The 17,055-nt window shown below is 33.2% G+C and overlaps 1 protein-coding gene across 4 annotated transcripts in view; it reads left to right on the forward strand.

Annotated features, from left to right (window-relative positions):
* The window catches only part of LOC128238429 (brefeldin A-inhibited guanine nucleotide-exchange protein 3-like), a 45,502-nt gene that overhangs the window by 1,931 nt on the left and 26,516 nt on the right, over positions 1–17,055 (forward strand). For 2 of the 4 annotated variants that reach the window (XM_052954344.1, XM_052954346.1), the window contains exons 3-17: positions 5–138; positions 1,354–1,488; positions 1,912–1,980; positions 4,605–4,727; positions 8,259–8,301; positions 9,090–9,171; positions 10,669–10,779; positions 11,019–11,153; positions 11,749–11,881; positions 12,237–12,346; positions 12,809–12,978; positions 13,282–13,851; positions 14,233–14,399; positions 15,030–15,186; positions 16,086–16,130. In XM_052954344.1, coding sequence (XP_052810304.1) covers positions 5–138; positions 1,354–1,488; positions 1,912–1,980; positions 4,605–4,727; positions 8,259–8,301; positions 9,090–9,171; positions 10,669–10,779; positions 11,019–11,153; positions 11,749–11,881; positions 12,237–12,346; positions 12,809–12,978; positions 13,282–13,851; positions 14,233–14,399; positions 15,030–15,186; positions 16,086–16,130 — 2,184 coding nt within the window. Of the gene's footprint in view, positions 1–4; positions 139–1,353; positions 1,489–1,911; positions 1,981–4,604; positions 4,728–8,258; positions 8,302–9,089; positions 9,172–10,668; positions 10,780–11,018; positions 11,154–11,748; positions 11,882–12,236; positions 12,347–12,808; positions 12,979–13,281; positions 13,852–14,232; positions 14,400–15,029; positions 15,187–16,085; positions 16,131–17,055 lie in introns of those variants that run through there. The other 2 variants (XM_052954347.1, XM_052954348.1) reach the window with 2 other exon arrangements.

Genomic DNA, 17,055 nt, shown 5'->3' on the forward strand with positions numbered 1-17,055 from the left:
TCAGACACACTCACAAATCCCATGGAAGCAGACGTCTTACCAGCTTATGAGCTTCGGGAACGATGTCTAGAGGCCATGCAGCTTGCGTTGGAGAGCAGAACCAAACGTCTCATGATGCATGGTCTTAGCGGAATAGAGGTTACACACTCAGGGTTATATAAGCCTATTTGCTTGTCCGTTTCTCAAAGAAAATAGGTCAGGCCCAATATCACAAAAATACTTAAGTCAAATGTTATTCTCATTATCAACTCATTTGACCCCATGACGTCAAAAGTGAGTCAAAATTTTAATGTTTGTACTTTTTTTAAAAGTGCTTTCTCTTATTGAATATGTTGATTAAAAACTATTGTCAATATTACGAATAAAATAATGTACAGAACAAAATGTTATTGAGTACAACTCGAATGCTTTTGCCCAATTGCTCAAGTTCATTTCTATTATTTATTGATCAAAAATAACTTTTCTTTCAAATATTTATAACAAGAATTCATCAACACAATGAGAAAAAATATGCTTTTAGAGAGAGTAAAAGTATACAAGATGTGGATTCTTACAAAACCTTTATTAAGTAATAAGTTAAGATTGAGATTTGACTTAAGGATTTGTGTGATATTCGGGAGCCAGTTATTATCATTACTTTGGTGTCACCAATCTTACTTAATGTTGGTTTTAAATAAAAAAAAATATATGTTGGAAGATATTCACATGAAAATTTGTAGACAATGACAGCGAAAATATGTCCATATTTGTATGTGTTGCAAGCTAACATACCTCGGCCATAATTATTTTAATATCAGACCTGCACAGTCATCGAAATTATAATAACAGATAAAGAGGTGTAGTTTTTTACATTTAATTTTTTTAACGTAAAAATTGTTGCAAGTTGTTTTATGTTTTTAAAACATTTAAATTTAAAAAAAAAAAAAATCAGTTTTAACATTGTCTAACTACCGGGGTAATGTTTATTTTAGAAAATGGATAAATGGTCATGACTTCAATGAATAGTAATTGGTGACATACACAAAAACAGCATAGTTAAACATAAAATGTTAGTGACATGTTTTCAGTAGGCGGGAAACCAAATGATGAAGTCATGTCTGTTAAGTTGTAATACAACAATTCTTAACAATTAAGCGTGAAAAATTAGGGGATTACATAGGCTGGTTTTTTAATCTGAGATATGGGTTTATAGTAAAATAATTTATGCTTTCTGTCAGGATGGGAAGTGCAGACTTTCAGACTTGTTATGTTGCAAGCCTTGTAACTTACTTTGTCAGATATCGTATCTATATTGTTAACAAATTGGAAAAAATCCAATGGAGTATTAAATGAGTAATAATACTATTTTTATAGAAGCTACTGCGCGATAGTCGTTTCCACGCAAGTCTAGAACCAGCGAATGAGGAGAAGTGGCTCCCCCTACAGGTTCTAAATACTGTATATGCCGGGGGAAACTTGCCTGAGGAAATACAAGCGGATGTTATTAAAGTAAGAAGAGATATTTCCATTACCAGTTTACTACCAATGACTTTAATTGTTTCATGACAGGCTACTATAAAAGTACAGTCCTGAGTTATTTTCATCGATAGTTTTTCTGATTCTGAGATCTGAATAATGCTTACACTCACTGAAAATGTGTGTCTGTATATGGTGTCATGCATCACCCAACTGTAAGAACATTATATGTGTATAAAATAAAAGCAGATATTGAATTAATACATTAAGGCGACATACTATAGATATAAAAATGACAACATCATATCGTTAACAATAAGTTTATGGTTCATACTTTTTGTTGTTTTTGTCTAAATGACCAACGCTCAGCACATTTTAAGCTCTTGATAATAATTTGTGTCTTTTTAGATATTTTTACATTTTTTGAAGAAATTTTAAGATCTTTTTACTTTTCAGCTGCTTCTGAAAATGACATTATCATCTGCATGGTGCACAAATACAAAAATTGTCACGAAGATTTCGGAGGTATGTGTAGACTGGTGGTTTCATAGAAAGGTTGTGATATGCTAATTGTGTTTGTACATCTATGTGTAGACTAGACTACTGAGTGCTACACCAGATAATTATACAATGCGTACACAGTTGAGTGCCTCTTGAGCTGATGAGAAGGATGTATTAAACATTTTTGGTTCTTCATCGCAAAAATAGGACTAGGGTCATGCATATTTTATTAAATTGATAAACATACTTAGAATTTGTGACTTTTTATTACCTTTCTAGTCATTTTTTGTGTGCAATTTACTGTAAGCCTTCTAAAAGCTGTTTTCCCATTGTGAAAAAGTTTTCATTTTCCTTGAAATTCATATTTTCTCAATTCGGTGCAAACATGTTCTTTGAATTAATAAAAAAGCATTTTCTGAAAGTTAGAAATTTTCCCGATTTGGAAGGCACTCCCAGTGAATTTTTTTTTAAAATCACTGCCTTCATACAATGATTGGATTTAAAAGATTAGATGTCCATAGTGGCTTGATCATTCAGAACTGTCAAAGTAAACCAGATTGTTAACGTCATCATTGATAACTTTCAAATCAAAGCTACTCTGAGAGATAAATGGATACAGTTGTGACCTGCTGTATTTCTAGCATGTTTTGAAACAACTTTTTTAGCTGTAATTGTTTATATCCAAATATGTAAGCATGTAACATGAAATATTTCATGTTTAAAGCTGCACTCTGACAGATTGACAGTTTGGACATTTAAAAAAAATGTCTCAGAATTCGCTTTTTTTTGCATCAATGCCTTGAATTCAGTCATGTAAGATAACTCCCAATATAATAGATCTCAATTGTTTGGAATACTGCCCAAAAATTCAGTTTGCTTAAAGCATTACTAATAAAACATCAATTTTTGAATGTAAATACAAAAACTGCGATCTGATCAGTTGTGTCCACACATTTACACAAAAAATTGCTTATTGGAAGACAAAAAAGAGGTTGTCAAAACGGTTAGTCTGATAAGAGTGCAGCTTTAAACGTGATGTGTAATAAATAATAAAATTTGAAGGGTCCATGCAACAAAGAGGTAATTTCAAATAGAATTAGCAGGATTTATGTCTATCTAGCACTGAGCCTTCAGTACATGGTTACATGTGCTTGTGCATGTTCAAATGGTATTCACAACCTTTCTGAATAGTTGGGCCAGGTCAACCTTGGCATATCTGTAGGTTTGGTAGATAGTTTAAGTTTTATTTGGCGAGGGCCTTTTTAGAAGTTTTTGCTTTCGCCATTATCACATTAGGTTTAAAATTTTGGATGCCATTATTAGAAAAAAGGATAAAATCTGTAAATTGTAAATGTCACTGATTTTAGTGAATATTAAACCCTCACATACTTTTATTAACGAAAACCTTACACAATATGGCAGATACTTTTTTAAACAGAGTTTTGTGTTTTTTAGCCTTAAATGGTTTTTAGTTCTTCAAAAGCTGTACTTAATTATGTAGTATGGGTTTTCAGATTTGCTTCATTTTAAAATATTTCAAAACTTTATTGTAGAATTAATAACTTTTTCTCAATTTCCAACTAATTGTTTCACTTTATTTGAGTCTTTAATAAGTAAATGTTCTTAATTAACTTATGCTACTAATTTCTTAAAGTTAAATTGTGTTTTTTCACAAATTAGGTTTTTCTTATTCTAGTCTAGTGTTTAATACATAAATTTTCTAAACTTGTCTTTGCTGCTTATTTCTTAAAGTAGAAATGTATAATATTTTAGCGAGTAAAAAAAAATCAATGGATAGGTGAGCATCATTACCGGTACTTATGTAAGGTCATACAAAATGTGTTTTTTTTTTGATACCTCAGATCAAATTTAAAAAATAAATATATATTTTGTTTTGATCCATGTTTATTTATCTTATCTTCGTCATACAAAATGTTGTTTTTTTGATACCTCAGATCAAATTTAAAAAATAAAGATATATTTTGTTTTGATCCATGTTTATTTATCTTATCTTGTCATGAACTTATAGATTAAAGCATTTTATTATTACATAGTATTACACAAATGTCACTAATTATGTCCCCACTTATTCAGGGGGCATATAGATTTGCCCTTCTTCGTCTGAATGTCTGTGATTCCGTCCAAGTCATTAAAAACTCTTAAACTTTTTTACCTTGAGTCTTGAAACCGTAGGGGAATGTTATTGAGGTGATACAGTTGTACATCTGGGGGTTTGTTTGCAGCTGCACATAGTAAGGGGAGAGTTATGGCCCTTTAATACAAATTGGCATTTTCGAACAATTTTGTTTGCAAATATGAGAGACTGAATAAATTTTTATGGATAGACTTTCATTTTTACAGAAAATGAATTAGAACGGATTAAGAATATTTGCTGTGTCAAGAAAGGCATGTAGTAATATCCGTGTCCTGATACAATTCTAATTTTTTGTGTGTAATTTTTCAATTATTATTCAAACAAAATTGCTTTTTTAATGGCACACATACGCATAATTTAATATTTAATTATCTTCAGCAGATTCAGTTGTACTCTTTTCTTGGCCTTACATAAGTATATACATATATATATAACTGAATCTACCAATACATCACACCACCCATGTAATCATTTCCTTACCTCCTCCCTCCAGGTGTTCATAGACACTTATACCCTCACAGCATCCTCGGCTTCAGTGAGGGGTCTGGTTCAGGCCGCTCTAACTCAGCTTCTAGCAAGCTTCTCTGAGAAGCTGTGTGCTGCTATAAAAGAAGGGGTAAGACTTTTGTTGTGCTTGTTTTTTTACACCACTGGCCATTTATCTTTGGACAAACTCTTTGACATTGCTCACCTTTGTGTCTTTTTAAGTACAACTTTCAAAAATGGACATTAAAGGACTTTGATTGCTTCTTTTATGCCTTTAGTGAAATATCACTGCATTGAAATGAAAATATAATTTTTGATAGCATCCAGTATGACGTGTGGAATTATTTTGAAATTAAGTCTGCAAAATGATGTCAGGATATTATGCTTCTCACATGAATTTCTAGTAATTGCCATTTAGATTAACATTTTTGTAAAATTTTAACAGCAAAGAAATAGAAATTCTTTGAATACTGGTGTTAGATTGAAATTTATTTTACTTTTGATTACAGAAAATTAATTGTGATCACTCATGAAATGAATTTAGATCTTACACAGAAATTCAACAAATATCCTCCATATATTTGGTTTGTCCTCACGATTATGGTCATATGTGTATTTTATCCTCAGTGCATACTTGGTTTTTGTATGGGTTTTGATGCATGATGTAGCACAGATGCACACACCCATTCCTAGCAATATGAGGTACAAAAGGAAAGTCCAGTTTGAAGCAAGCATACTGTTTGCTGAATTATATTGCTGCATTGCATGGATGGTTGTATTTGAATAGTAACAGATTATTTACTAACATTATGATCAAACTGTTCATTCCAGATTATTTTATATCTGTATGCTGCTAGTTTTATGGGAAAGATGTGGGCATTTTGATACTGCTTTGTCAATCTGTCCATTTCTCGAGGGTGAGAGTGGTCTTGTGATATAGGTGTCTGCTTCTCGTCCAAGAGGTTGTGGGTTCAATACCCACCAGGGGTACTTTCTCATGGCCTCTCGAAAAGGACACCAGTGCTGGTTTCTACCTAGGAAACTAAATCGAGAGTGATTCTATAAACTATCAGCTTTCGTCGCAATCGAGCTAAAAGAAATGAGTATAAACTAATCTGTCCATTTGTCTGTCCATCACTCTAGACATCTGTTCATTTCATTTATCAGAAAATCTGGTGCTTCTAAGCCTACATATGAGCAGTATTTCAAACATTACAGCTTGACTTTTTTATTTTTGCTGAATATTTGAGGGTTTCAATTCACATATTCTGACAAGACAAGAGTTACTGGGGGTATAGCCTTTTTCCTAGTGAAACCATATCACAAACTCTGGGGCCATTATAGCAGCATGGCAACATCAGCCTATTGGTTGTCTTGACACATTTATTCGGAGAATATTTGGGAATGTGTTAATGACAAACAAGGTTTATGTATTACATTTTTTACTGACTTACCCTTTTTGGACCGCAGTTATATTTAGATTTTTTTAAGCTTGGAACAAATTTTTAGCCAGTCTCTGTTACTGATATCAGTCCGGCGTTGTCAAAATGGGTCAAAACCAGCAAGTTGTCTCTTTTTTGGCAGCCCTTGGTTTATTGTTAAGCATTGGAAGTGAAGAACTTGTGATTTTCAATGACATTTCAGCCAATTAGACCATAGAGTTATGGCCCTAGATCTAGCAAAAAAAAGATCACAATATCTTTTGTTGCTTGCATAAATCTCTAAAACTATTTGACCCTTGCCCAAAAATCTTTACCAGTTAATTATGAAATTGTGAGGGACAGAATTTGCTTGATATCTCTTAATGTAATACCAGAGTTATGACCCTTGACATAGTGAAAAATGGCCCCTTTTAATATGTTTGGGTTTATATTGTGGTAAATGGTTTCATACTTTGAGTATCTTTTTAAGCATGCAAGATATTCTTTTCTTATCACCTTCACTTCGAGGGGTGAAAGCGAAAAGGTTCTATCTTCTTCTTAATTTAATGTCGCTTAGAACCTTTTCGCATTCACCCATCGACTTGTAAAACTGACTTCATGGGCAATTTCCTCTCTTTGTTATCTTTTTTGTATACACTGGTTTATTTTCCATTCTAGTAGCACTTACACTTTCATCTACATGAAATTATTTCTTGGTTAATGCATTTTCCCATAGATGATAAAAATTCAGAGTAAATTGATAGCCTACTATGCATAAGTTATAAGATATGTTGATGTTTTTGCTGGACATTTACATTAAGAATAGAATGAAGTACCTTGAAATAGGTGTTATTCACTTTGAAAACAATTTCAACAGGGGTCACAGTGGGTTAACGCAGCTATGGTTCTTGGGTCTGTTTCAGTAAGGATTTTAGTTGTGAACTGAAATGATCTTAAGGTCATATTTTTATTATATCTGTATAACAACTGAGCTTTAAAGGGACTAGACACCAGATCATGCCTTTGCAAGAAAAAAAGAAAATTGTCAAAAACTTAAATGAAATTGATATCGTTGTGTACAAATCATTGTGACATATTTAAGTGAATTATTATATGTGATGAGACAATGTATGTTAGTATAAGTCTTAATAAAATGTCTGTTCTGTTCTGTTCTGTACAAATCATTGAATCTTACTGACTGATATATCACATTGCTTATGACACATGTATCTTTCGCATTTATTGCTTTTTTTCCAATTTGAAATGAACTGGGTTTTTATACATCTTAATTTCAGTAAATTTTAAAATAACATCAGTGTATGTATTTGTACCAATTACCTGAATAAACACATGCTAAATATACATATAACTTAGGAAACCATTATGCGTTATTTTTAAACTGGTAAACTCAGCTGAGACAGTGGAAAAATATTCTTTTGATTGTGTAAAATGATGCATTATTGGCTTCATACTATAGTTGGTACTGGAAAGTCTAGACTTGTTTTGAGGAAATGTTGTTGTTTTCTGGTATAGGATCATCTGGTGTTTAATTCCTTTAAGAAACTAAGAATTATTTAAGTTGAAAACATATCTGATAAAACAAAGTCAGTAAATATTTTGCCAAATGTGATGATCTTACAGATTTAAGATTTTTGATGTTACCACTAAAATCCTTTATTGAAATGGGCCCCTGAAATCCTCATCATAATAATATCATCATACTCCCACAGTCCCACTTATTATTTTTTTCAGGATTGGAATAACCATCCCTGTTTTCTGTTTATTTAAAAAAGAAAATGTACACTTTAAAGAAACATGATGTATAGGCAGTAGTATTCATCAAACAATCTACATTGATTTTGGCTAACTGATAACATTGAAAGTAACAATAAAAGGCTGCAATTACTGTTAAAGCATTATTTTTTGTCGGTGAATAATTTTCACAGAAGGGGTTATTTATATTTTCATGGTCTAAAATAAAAATCAATAAGAAAGATAAATGGACAGGTATTTTTGTACTGTCACATCATCATTGCTAATGTTATGTTTTCATAATCTGGAAACATGCAAAAATTAAGGCAAAAGCAAACAATAATGATTGTTAACGTCCAAAAATGAAAAATTAGGACACAGCAAAAAAATTTGGTTTTACAGTATGTGCTTTTTCTCAGCTAGGCAGGTTGCATTATGTCTGTCAGGGATGTATGCCATGTAATGGTTGTTTTGTGTATGTTTTTTAGGAAAAGGCTGAACATGATGTGATGTCAGATTTTAACGCCAAAGGTTTGCAGTGCTTAATCACTAACTTATTTTATACCCTTACTAACAAGCATCACACTAAATATAGTAAGGAAAATCATTTTTATGTTCCTGACAATTTGAAAAATTGTCTGCAGCCAATGGTATAAAACTTGGTTAGGTTGTCCACAGATTTTTTTTTGGCCAGTTTGCACATTACTATGATTTGATTGGATAAATTTTGACCAATCATTACACTTTCGACTAACTTTGAACAAAACAAATAATTAACCACTTTTATGCAATTGGCTGTGGTGTTTTGTATAATGTTTTCTATATTGCCACTTGCAATTCAGCATTATGTTAATATTGTATTTAGTAATGTTTTGAAATTTAAAAACAAAATTAGAAACAGTCGAACCCTGTTGACTCAAACGCTGATGGACCAGCAAAAATATATCGAGTCTCAAAAAATTTGAGCCAAGAGGGAATGATTATCTTCTGTATAAAGATATTTGGGCCTTTAGATCCAGTTTGAGCCAGTGAGGAATTCCAGCAAAGCAAGTTCGAGCCAATGGGGTTAGACTGTATAATTGATTTGTCAGCTTGTCTGGTTTACTTGTCTCTGTAATTCCCATTGTATTATTACAAAAATTGTGCTTCCTGATATATTCAAGTACATGTAACATTCTGCCTTAGTTACACTATACTTTACACTATTATACTTTACACCTAAAACAAACTTGATATTAGATTTTGAATGTAAGTTATTAATCAACGAAATGTACATACCGTATACTAAATGTATGAAAAAAATCTAAATTGTTTTTCAGGTGAAACTGTAGCTGAAAGTCTGATGTCTGATATTGTTTCTATGCTGTTTTTCCTGTGTGAGAGGATCAACATCTCTATGAAGTAGGTAGCTTATAAGCCATTGGTTATTACTGGAATTAAAAAATCTCATTTGAGGCATCTGGGAGTAGGATTAAAGGGAAAAGAAACCAAACATTAAGACATGGGACAGTCTGAATATGCTGTCATCAGTTTATTTGATCACTGATAACAATGCTTTAATTCATATCAACGTTGGCTGCACGATTTACAGCGATATGGTATTGAGTGAATACATGTGTATCTTCACAAAAATTGTCATAACTTTATTATTAAAGATGGTATTATAACAATTGATACACTGATATAAAGCTGACGAAATTACCTTTCATCTCTTATTGGTCTGAGGGGGCATTGATGCAATTTTAAATGTCAGTTTTGAAATCATAGCTCTCTGTTGTTGCAAGAAATAAAGTCTTGTGAATTAGCTGTATTTTGCCCATCACAGTGATACAAAGATTTGAGGTCCTTATTGTTCATTTATCGAGATGTCTTTTTATTTATTAGTGGTCACAGCTTTTTGCTATTGACTTTCGAACAAGTTTATATACAAATAGATTTTATCAGGGCCTTACAAAGTGTACTGCAATTATGGTCATGGAACTTACGTATCCAACACCTAAAACTATGTTTACACTTTTTCATTCGATATAGAAGGAAAATCAATCGCAGGGAGTTTTGCTTGTAATTGGCGATTTATATGATGCACAGCTAGAACTATTCAAGCATGTATTGGCTGAGAATGGTAGAATTTACGATAACAGCATTACTATTCAAGCCTGTATGTCATACTCTTAAATGGTAATTAACATCTGCATACCCTTAATTGAAAAAAGGTTAATATGAAACAACTTTTTTTTAATTACTTGAGTGGACTATATTGAGATTGAGGGCTTGAGCCTTACCAGGGGTACATTGTTGTTGTCTCTGAAGAAGAACATCAGCAGCCAATTGTAGAAAACTGGTTAATTCTTTGGTTAAAGTTAGCCAAAATGTTTATTGATTGGTCAATACTTCTCAAATAATTACTGTTGACCAATCAAATTACTTTTATGTGCAAACCATCTAAAATATAATGTCAGGATAACTGATCCAGTTTTATACTAGTGGCTGTTGTACAGGCTTCCAGTCAGGCAACACACTTGATTGTCAATCCAGGGGTCACAGGTTTGATTCCCCGCTGCACCACTAAAAAATACTAATCGTCTTCCAGGAGGGATCTTAAATAGTGTCCAGTGTGACAGTGCTTAACACTGGTGCAAGTTAAAGAAACTGGGTAGCTCTAACCTGGGTTACATTCTGTCTGTGCACTATGCTCCAAAAACCTAAAATTACTAACAATCTTATCAGAGCACAAGCCGAATGGGCCTTATCCCGGGTACGAGTATAAATAAGCTTACTCACCTGAAGTGACTGTGACTCAGGAAAGAGTTTTGAGATGGATTCCTATCAGGTAACAGCTGTCTTCACAATCGAGCTAAAACAAATTGGACTAAACAAAACAACCTGTTTATACTATAGGGCAGGTCAGACAAGACTAGCGGTACCTGTTTTACTTGAGGGAGTGTTGGCAATCCTGAAGAATGCTCCATCACAGTTGAGAATATTCGATGACTTCCAACAGCATGTTTGGTAATAAATATCTTAAATTAAAGTAAAGTGGATGTATCTTGCATACGCATTCATTGAGGATGGAAAATATTTGTTATTATTTTTTGTAGTTTGGTCTTTAATAAGCCATGAAATTGTGATTTTTTTTATTGATTTTTTTAAATAAATACAACTTCACCTTCATTTCTTGCTTGGGTTCAAAAAGGCTTTTTTAGTCCATTTTGAAAAATTACACAGTACAAGAATAACGTATTCCACAGGCAAAATCTCTGTCCAACTCTGATCTCCCTGTTGGGGGTGCCGAAAACCGACACCAAGTTGAAACTTACGACAGACCCCAGCAAAAATGTGGACACCACAGCCCTCTCCCCTACATCGGCTAAAATTATTTATGGGTAAGAATATGTATAACTATGCGACCATCTTACCAATAAGTTCAGTTAGATATTTAATGAGAGTCACAAATTAAATTGAAAGTTTGGGTAGGTATTTATGAAATATCTTAAGTCAATTCCTTTTATCGATTTCCTATCATTTTCTTTGCAAATCATTTTCATATGCAAATTAAAAAATATTTATGTGTGTTTTTTACATAAAAGAATTATTTTGATTAAAGTTAATAAGAAGGACGTCTTTTTGATATCAATATAATATATCATAATTATGACAAGTGAGAAACTTAAACTAGGAAAATGACCTCAGTTAGGAAATGACTGAACTAGAAGAGGGAATATGAATACCAGCCCAGGGTTTGTTACTCAGACCCCAGTTTTCTCTTGAAGTTTTAAACAGGTTTCTTTTGGTGACTTCTTACAATTGACACTGTGACAGGAAAACACTCTTATCAACCATCAAGCTGAAATTCATCAGTTTTAACTAAAGAGAAAGAAATAAATACAACAATGATTTCTGTATTATAGTAGATTAAGGATTAAATTGAACATATATATTTCTAAAATACAAATTCATGTCATAATTATTTTATTTCAGTATATCGGTTGAGTTATGTAAGATGCTAGGCCCTGTAGAATCTCTGAGACCTGTGTTGGAATCTCTGTTTCATCGCATACTGACATGCACTGCACCACAACATAGACATGATGCCATCAAGGCTGTTAGAGAGGTATGGAAGTACATATGGGATCCTATATAATTATTTTAGGTTATTGTATTTAGTGTATATGAAAATATATCAAAAACACATTTGAAAGTTTTGGAGTATTATAATTTCAGAGTATTATTGTGTGACATCAGGAGTGCATATTTATAAGCGTGAGAAAGTGTGCAGTGATCAATTAGTCTATCATATCTACCTCAATTTCTACAGTAACTTAATTATCAAGGCCAGCTCTGTGACATCTCAATATCACATTGTATGGATGGGAAGTTTGGGAAATATAAACACCCAAGTGTAATTGATAGAGTGTTTCTTTAGCTTACAGCTTTTACTTGTCTGTCACATCTACTCATGTTTTCAGCTACTAAATGACCCAGGCCGTCTCTGCGACATCACAGTAACACACTGTATGGATGGAAAGTCTGCAGGAAAATCATCATCCAAGTGTAATGAACTGGCCATGTTGAAAATGTAAGTAGTTGTTGATTGTTGCCTTCTTGCAGTAGTACTTTTATTACATGTTGGTTAGCATCAGGCATGTTTTTTAGAAGGATATACATTTGTAGCTTATTTTGTTTTTTGATAGAATGTAATTCGAGGTATTGTCAGAGCATTAATTTTTCCTGTGACATTGTCATCAAAGTTTTCATTCAAACACTAATATCATGGTCATAACCCAGAAACTGTTCAAAATATTGACTTGCAACTAGGTGCACATGTTAAAAGTGGCTATACTTTTGTGGGTATCATGGACAATAAACCTGGCTTAGATAATGATTGAGTTATGCCCCTTGATTGACTGATTTAGATTAGCACTGGCATGGCATACGCTTTTTGTTTTCTTGTTGATTTCAGTTCTCTACTTCAATACAACAGAAATTAATTAATATGCCTTTGGTATTTTAAGCATAACAAATAATTATTTTTCTTCAGGTTCATGAAAAGCATACAAGAGTGTTGCCACACAAATGACTCTGCCCTATGTTTCACATCAGTGTTGTGTGTTCATGACCTACTGACCTCAATACAACAGATGGAACAGGGAATTGGTATCCATGACAACAGTGTCAAGGTCATTGAAGAGAAATACACACATAAACAAGGTTTGTTGTACCAATTGTAGATCATAATTACTAAAGTGTTATTGTTTTGTGTTCATCTAGTTAAAAAACAATATGCTTTATTTGTGTTGAAAAGAAAATTAATTTCCTTGCTTAGTTCTATCTATTAGGTGACTTGAATCATTTGTAAAATAGCTCATTGAGCTTATGTTTCTTTTTATCATATACCCAACTTTAAATAAATATTCTTGTATCTTGCATACACATTTAGTCATCTAATGTTTCAAACATGTGACAGAATGAAACCATAATGAAAACTTTGCTGATTCGTTTTTGCATTTTCAGAGTCAAAAAGGGCATTATCTGAAAGAACAAACTCCATGGCTTCCCAGTCTGATACAGATGATGGTCTTGTCAATACAAATAACTCTAATATCTGTAAACAAATGGAAGAGCATATTGATGTTATCAATTCAAGGCAATCAAGTATTGACCTTGATAAAAATTCAAGGTCAGATGAAGGTCAGACAATAAATGATACAAGCAACAAGCTTGATAACCCAAGCCAAAATTATGAGGAAGCCAGAGTTGAAATTGAAGGTGGTGTATCTACTGATTGTGTAGTAAATTCTGATAATAATGATAAAGTTGGTGACAAAGAACAACCACAAGAGGCCAAAAAAGAGTCTGTCACAGCAGATGTCAAGAACATGTCAAGCATTGACACAAAGGTCAAAGAAAGGTCAAGGTCACTTGAAGGTGAAAATGGGCCAGTTTTTGTAGATCACGAGAAGCAATCAGCTCTGAAGTTTATTGAAGAGTTGAAAGAACTGGTACCTGATTTGCTGTCCAGGTATTTCTCCATACCTGACGTGGATGAGGGCTTGCAACAATTTGCTTCCAAGTTTGCAGAAAGTATGAACTCTCGTTATAAATCTTGTTTGACTCTCTTAAAGGGGCAATCTGCTTTTCTGTTTTTTCCACTATTAGGTCTGACAGAATGAACTTGAATTGAAGTAATAAAAGTGTAGGGGGCTGTAGTAAGACAGATCTTTTGGCCAAAAAAATATTCACTTTTATTTTTGAGTGAGTTAGCAAAATATCTAAACTCAGTAGATCTATGATAAATAAATCTGAATTGATTGTATATTTATCCCATCGCCAATTAATTGCAGTGTTACAAGGCAAAAATTAAATGTGGTTCATTTGAAAAATAAATATTAGTCTAAGATAATCCTTTATACCATGTTTTACGATATTTAAGCTCAATGTTTTAAATGGCCCTTTAATTTGTAGAGAGTTCTAGTCCAGAGAAGCCAGGTAGTACATGTGGCACCCCTAACACGATGTTGAATGCGGACAGTATTTACTCCACGTCATACGCTGTGTTGTGCTTGGCCCTACATCTACACACAAACGACTACTATACCCTACAGCACAGGAGTCTTATACCTCTTACTGAGGTGGGTGCAATTCATTTAAAGAAACTTGAAATGTTAAATAATCATATATCAATTTTATATTTCATTTTTTTATATTATACTCTTGTGTAAGTGGAAAGTATTTGTCAATGATTTCTGTCTTCATGCAAATATAAACCTAAGTATATGTCAGAAGTCACTCAAAAATTTCTCATGAAGCTTGCTTGTTTGCCATGACTACAATGCTTATAATAAAAGTCCTGAATAACTGTAACTTAAATAATTCTGGATTATACCCCTTAATCAGTTTAGAAAATGAACAAACATTGACAAGCATATGTACTGCTTATATTATTGTGTCTAACAAGGCCATTGTATAATTGTAGTCATCCAATCATTTTAAACTTGAAAAAATAAAACACTATCATATGAAACACAGCAATTTTAAGCTTGTGTAGAGTGTCATTGCAGTTTGCGACATCGTCTGCTTGCAAAAGCTAAAACTCAGGCCATAACACAAAATTCAGGATATTTACATGAGATTTAGTACACTTGTGTAGCAAGACCCATAACTCTTGTTTAGATAATTGTAGAGTTATTCCCCTTTTTGATTAAAAAAAACAACAATAGGCGGGTGTCATCCTACTGCACTGCTCTTGTTTCTAATTTCAGAGTGAGTTCCAAGACAGTGTATTGGACACAGACATGTTCTTGTATCTTTCCCCAGACTGGTTATCCCACGTGTATCAGACTGTGGTCAGCCAGGACATTCTTGCCCATGCCACAGATATGCTGCTAGAAGACAGTGCCCTTGTGTGGACACTCAGAGGTATGTTATGGCTAGCCTTGTGTTCTTTGGTCAATTTGAACCCATGTTTATCAGACTGTACTCAAATGAAAACATTCTAGTCCCCCAGTCAGCAGATATCCCTCTGGAAGACTTACAGTGCCCTGGTGTGGTCACTTAGATGTATGTTTCACATTTACTTTAATTCAGTATGGTTTAGTTCAATACATTATCCCACTGTATAAAAAGGCTGTGCTCAGTTAGGATTTATTAGCCCCCGCGGCAGATATGTTGCTGGAAGACCATGCCTTGTTTTAACAAGAAGGGGTATGTTTCACTTATTCTTTGATTAAGTATGGCTTAGCTTGACGCATTATCCCATGTGTATAAGGCTGTGGTCAGTCAGGACATTTTAACCCCTGGGGCATATATAATGCTTGAAGACTGTGTCCTTGTTTTGACAATTAGGTGTATGTTTCACATTTTTATTTGCTCAAGTTTGAGACATCTATAAGACGATAAGAATCACTCTGTGATTTTGTTTTGTCGGAAGTGACCAGTATTGGTTTTATTTTGAGAGACCAGGAGAGTCAGTCTGTCTGCCTCTGTTAGAGATTGAACTCACAACCTTCTGGTTGAGTGGCTGAACATGTACAAGACATGATTAATTAAAAAGATATTGTAAATTGTATGTATATAATAATGAAACAAGTACCATATTAGTATGTTAGTTTGAAGGCATTTAAAACATATAAAAACAAAAACTTTTAACATTGATAATAATGTTTACCTTTCAAAATGTTTGTTTTTCTCATTATTCAATGAAATTGCATTTCACCTTTATAATATATAATTATTATGTGAAAAAGCTTTGGAAAAAAAACATTGTGTGTAAAGATCTTTAGTAAATATTAGAGTTACAGTTATTGTTTTTTACACAGAAATGCCTATAGATGATATGTTTGAAATAGAAGAACAAAGTCATGGTCAGATATGTTTGCCTTTCTTTCTGTCATCCATTTTTTAAACATTTCTTGGTATTTTTCACTGTTTGTCTTGGTTCCAGCATTTGTACTGAGTCCTTTAACTCTACTCTTCTTTAAACTTGAATTGACTTTAATGGCTGGTTTGGATCCTTCAAGTTAGTTTCATTTCTTTTTTCATTCATTTGTGAAATGTTATCGCTAAATGAGGGTGTTTTCCCCCCTTTTTGTCTTGATACTAGCAGAAATGCCACTAAGTCTTGTATCTCTTCTCTTCATTTTTTCATTGACTAAATGCATGTGGGTTATAAAAGATGGAAGTCTTTTATATGCACCATTTAAATTACAATGATTGTGGTCACCTTTGATGGCTGTTTTTGATTCTGCAAGCCTTTACATATTCTTTCTTTTATTCTCCATACTCAGTAGGGGTACTTATAGGGCTTCTTATCTTATGGCTGCCGGTAAGCAATGTTCTGATAAGCCATACATATACTTGCAGGCCTAATATGGCTTGGGTGGATATGGAATAAATGATCATTGATTTGGTGTTAACACTGTTTTACATTTATTCTCCTAACTATTTAGTAGTTTTGCAACCTCTTATTGTCTTTTAATCTTGATTGGTTTTCATTAAAGGGACTGTACACCAGATTGGCACCAAAATAAGTTTTTTTCTGTAACGAATCTCAGGACTATTATCTCATAGAATGTGTTACGCTTTGATATCATAATTGTAAAAAAAAGTACCAAAATGTAAAAAAAAAATTGTGTCGGAGACTGGGTTCGAACCCGAGTCGCCTAAATTGCAGTCCAACGTTGTATCCACTGAGCTACGACGGCTTACTCTAATTGGGTGACATAATTAAGCTATACACCTACCTCGGTAATATCACGTGATAACACCGAATAGCCAATCACGCATAAG

The sequence above is a fragment of the Mya arenaria genome, chromosome 6 (genome assembly GCF_026914265.1).
Source record: "Mya arenaria isolate MELC-2E11 chromosome 6, ASM2691426v1".
Lineage (NCBI taxonomy): Eukaryota > Metazoa > Mollusca > Bivalvia > Myida > Myidae > Mya > Mya arenaria.